Source organism: Cryptotermes secundus, unplaced genomic scaffold (assembly GCF_002891405.2).
Source record: "Cryptotermes secundus unplaced genomic scaffold, Csec_1.0 scaffold5876, whole genome shotgun sequence".
In the NCBI taxonomy this organism is placed as follows: Eukaryota; Metazoa; Arthropoda; class Insecta; order Blattodea; family Kalotermitidae; genus Cryptotermes; species Cryptotermes secundus.
In genome coordinates this window covers 7,847-10,455 of record NW_019723070.1, presented here as the reverse complement: position 1 = coordinate 10,455, position 2,609 = coordinate 7,847, and the positions used below count along the sequence as shown (strand labels likewise).

Here is a 2,609-nt window from a genome sequence, read left to right as displayed (position 1 = left end):
TGGACAGGAAGGAACATCTGGTAATTTCCTGGAATTCTGGCAGTTTCAGCAACGTCGGAAAGGCTTTGAGAAAATGAGAGCTGACAGCTTGGGACAGCGATAACTTAGAAGTGGGACGGCCGGAGCCTCACACCCTGACCTTAATGCATCAGAGGGCTGTCATCCTTAGCGTCAGGCCAGCATCTGCCAGAATCACATAGCAGAGCAACATGATTGGGAATTCAAAATTTAGGGAACCTCCTAGATTGAAAAATTAACCAATGGTAGAAGTGGAGGAGTGGATTTCTCTTGGAGTCTGGGGTTCGTGGACCTCAGGTTTCAGAGAGAGGGCATTCCACCTCGGAGTCTTGACACTACTTTCGGCAAAGTCGGACACTAAATTTACCACTACGGCCCTTCCGTAGAACAGTATAAGCACAGTACAAAGCAACAGTAGTAAGAAATTCAGTTGTATTTAGTGTGCTGAACGAGATTAAATGACCATTAAGTGCAACGGTTGTAGAGTGTGTGTGTGTAATTGTAGAGAAGTGTTNGTTCCTCCTGCCCTGTCCGAGCCAGACCCTTATAAGACCCTGGGATAGGAACCCAGCTCTACTGATTAAAGTAAAGAACCCAAAGAAGTGATCGGTGGTGGAGTGGCGCACAACGAAAAGGGCACAAAGGAAGTGAGCGGTTACAATACTTTGATTTCTCTGCCTTTACTTCTAGAGCAATCTCCTTAGTAGCATCAGTTAAAGCTTCTTTGTTTCTCTGTGATGTATCTATGTTATCACCCAGCAGAATCACATAATCAGCGTAGGCTAGCAGGTAATGTCCTGCCTTGTTTTCGTCGACCTTCCCATTTTAATACAGATATATACCTATGCTTCATAGATTTTAAACAAGCATGTGATACCATAATAATGAAGAAATTAAGGATGATTATGTCCACTTTTGATATTTCAGCAAAACTAAGTAGAATAATTAACTTAACCATGACAGAAACAATCAATCAAGTTAAAATCCAGAACCACTTAACAGAATGCTTTAAGACAAATCAAGGATTAAAACAGGGTGATAGTTTGGCACCATCACCATTTAACTTGGTATTGGAATACAGTGAGAAAATGTAATGTAGACACAAGGAATACAATAGCGTATAAACAAACGCAAATAATGGCGTATGCAGATGATATTATTATAGTATCGAGATCCCTAAGAGCAATGAAGGAGACATATAAAGAAATAAAAACCATAGCAAAAACAACTGGCTTAGTGATGAATGTAAATAAAACTAAAATGCTGATACACTCCAGAAGGAATCCAAGGCAAACTGGAGAAATTAACATGGAAGGGGACGGGATAGAAATAGCTGAAGACTTCATATATTTAGGATCGAAATTCCACAAAGATGGAGAGGAAAATCATGAAATAACAAGAAGAATAAAACTAACGAATACTGCATATTCCTCATTACTATCAGTTTTTACACCAAAGGACATACACCGAGCGATTAAAACAAAAATATATTATAACAATGATAAGACCGGTGCTTTATTATGTATATGAGTGCTGCACGCTAAACAAGAAAGAAGAATCAGTCATCAGTTCACTCGAGAGGAAAATCCTGAGACGGATTTATGGACCAATAAAAGAGAATGGGATATGGAGAATAAGATATAATAAAGAGTTATACAAATTATATAAGGAGCCAGAGATCTCAGTGACCATAAAACTTAAAAAGATTGCAATGGGCTGGGCATGTACTGAGAATGCATAAGGAGCGTATCCCGAAAAAAATGTTATACAGTACAATTAGGCGGTAGGAGACGTGCTGGGAAACCAAGAACTAGATGGATTGATGCAGTGGATGAAGATGGGAAGAAGCTAATCGGCGTAAGGAACTGGAAGAGAGCAGGGCAGGAAAGACAGGAATGGAGGGGCTTGGGAAGGGAGGCCAAGGAGCGTCATCGGGCTGTTGAATGTTTAGTCTCTTCTTAGTGCTATTTCTTTGTTTCAATAAACTGTGATAATATTCACATCCTCTGTAATTAGCTGGATGTGCACCTCCACAGACTACACATTTTGCAGGCGTGTTTTTAGAATTTTGCAGCTCTGTGTGCTGTGAGACCGACCGCATTTTACACATACATACGGTTTGTTACAATATGATCTTGTATGACCATATTGTCGCCGTCGCATGCACTGTGGGATCCCTTTGGCCTTTCTTGAAGGTTCTACTACAATTGTTTTGTTTTGTAGTCTTGCTAGTTTGTAGTTTTTTTGTTGTTAGTGTAATAAAAGGTAAATCTATTTTTTCCATTCATTGTTTCAGGCAAATATGTCCATTCTCGGAGTCACCTTGGTGATTTTCATTGGAGTTGTGTCAGTTGCCCAGATTGTTACTGGTAAGTAACATATTGTCACGTTTCAGTGACTAGACACTGGGTTTGGATTTATTACTTTATTTACTGAACAGTTATGACTCGTAACTACAAATGATTATAATAATCTCATTAATTTACACACTATACAAATAAATACGGCACGCACAAAAAGTTCCCAGTTTGTTATAGGTTTCACTGGTCTTCGCTAGGTAACATCAAAGTCAAGTCACATCGTGACCGACG

At 39.5% G+C, this 2,609-nt stretch overlaps 1 protein-coding gene across 1 annotated transcript in view; it reads left to right on the top strand.

Annotated features, from left to right (window-relative positions):
• LOC111861616 overlaps positions 1-2,387 on the top strand; it is a gene marked incomplete at its 3' end in the record, with an annotated part of 21,334 nt that extends 18,947 nt beyond the window's left edge. Inside the window, exon 8 of the mRNA XM_023846321.2 lies at positions 2,315-2,387. Within this exon, the coding sequence (XP_023702089.1) occupies positions 2,315-2,387 (73 nt within the window). The remainder of the gene's footprint in view (positions 1-2,314) is intronic.
• Positions 2,388-2,609: the final 222 nt, after the last annotated feature.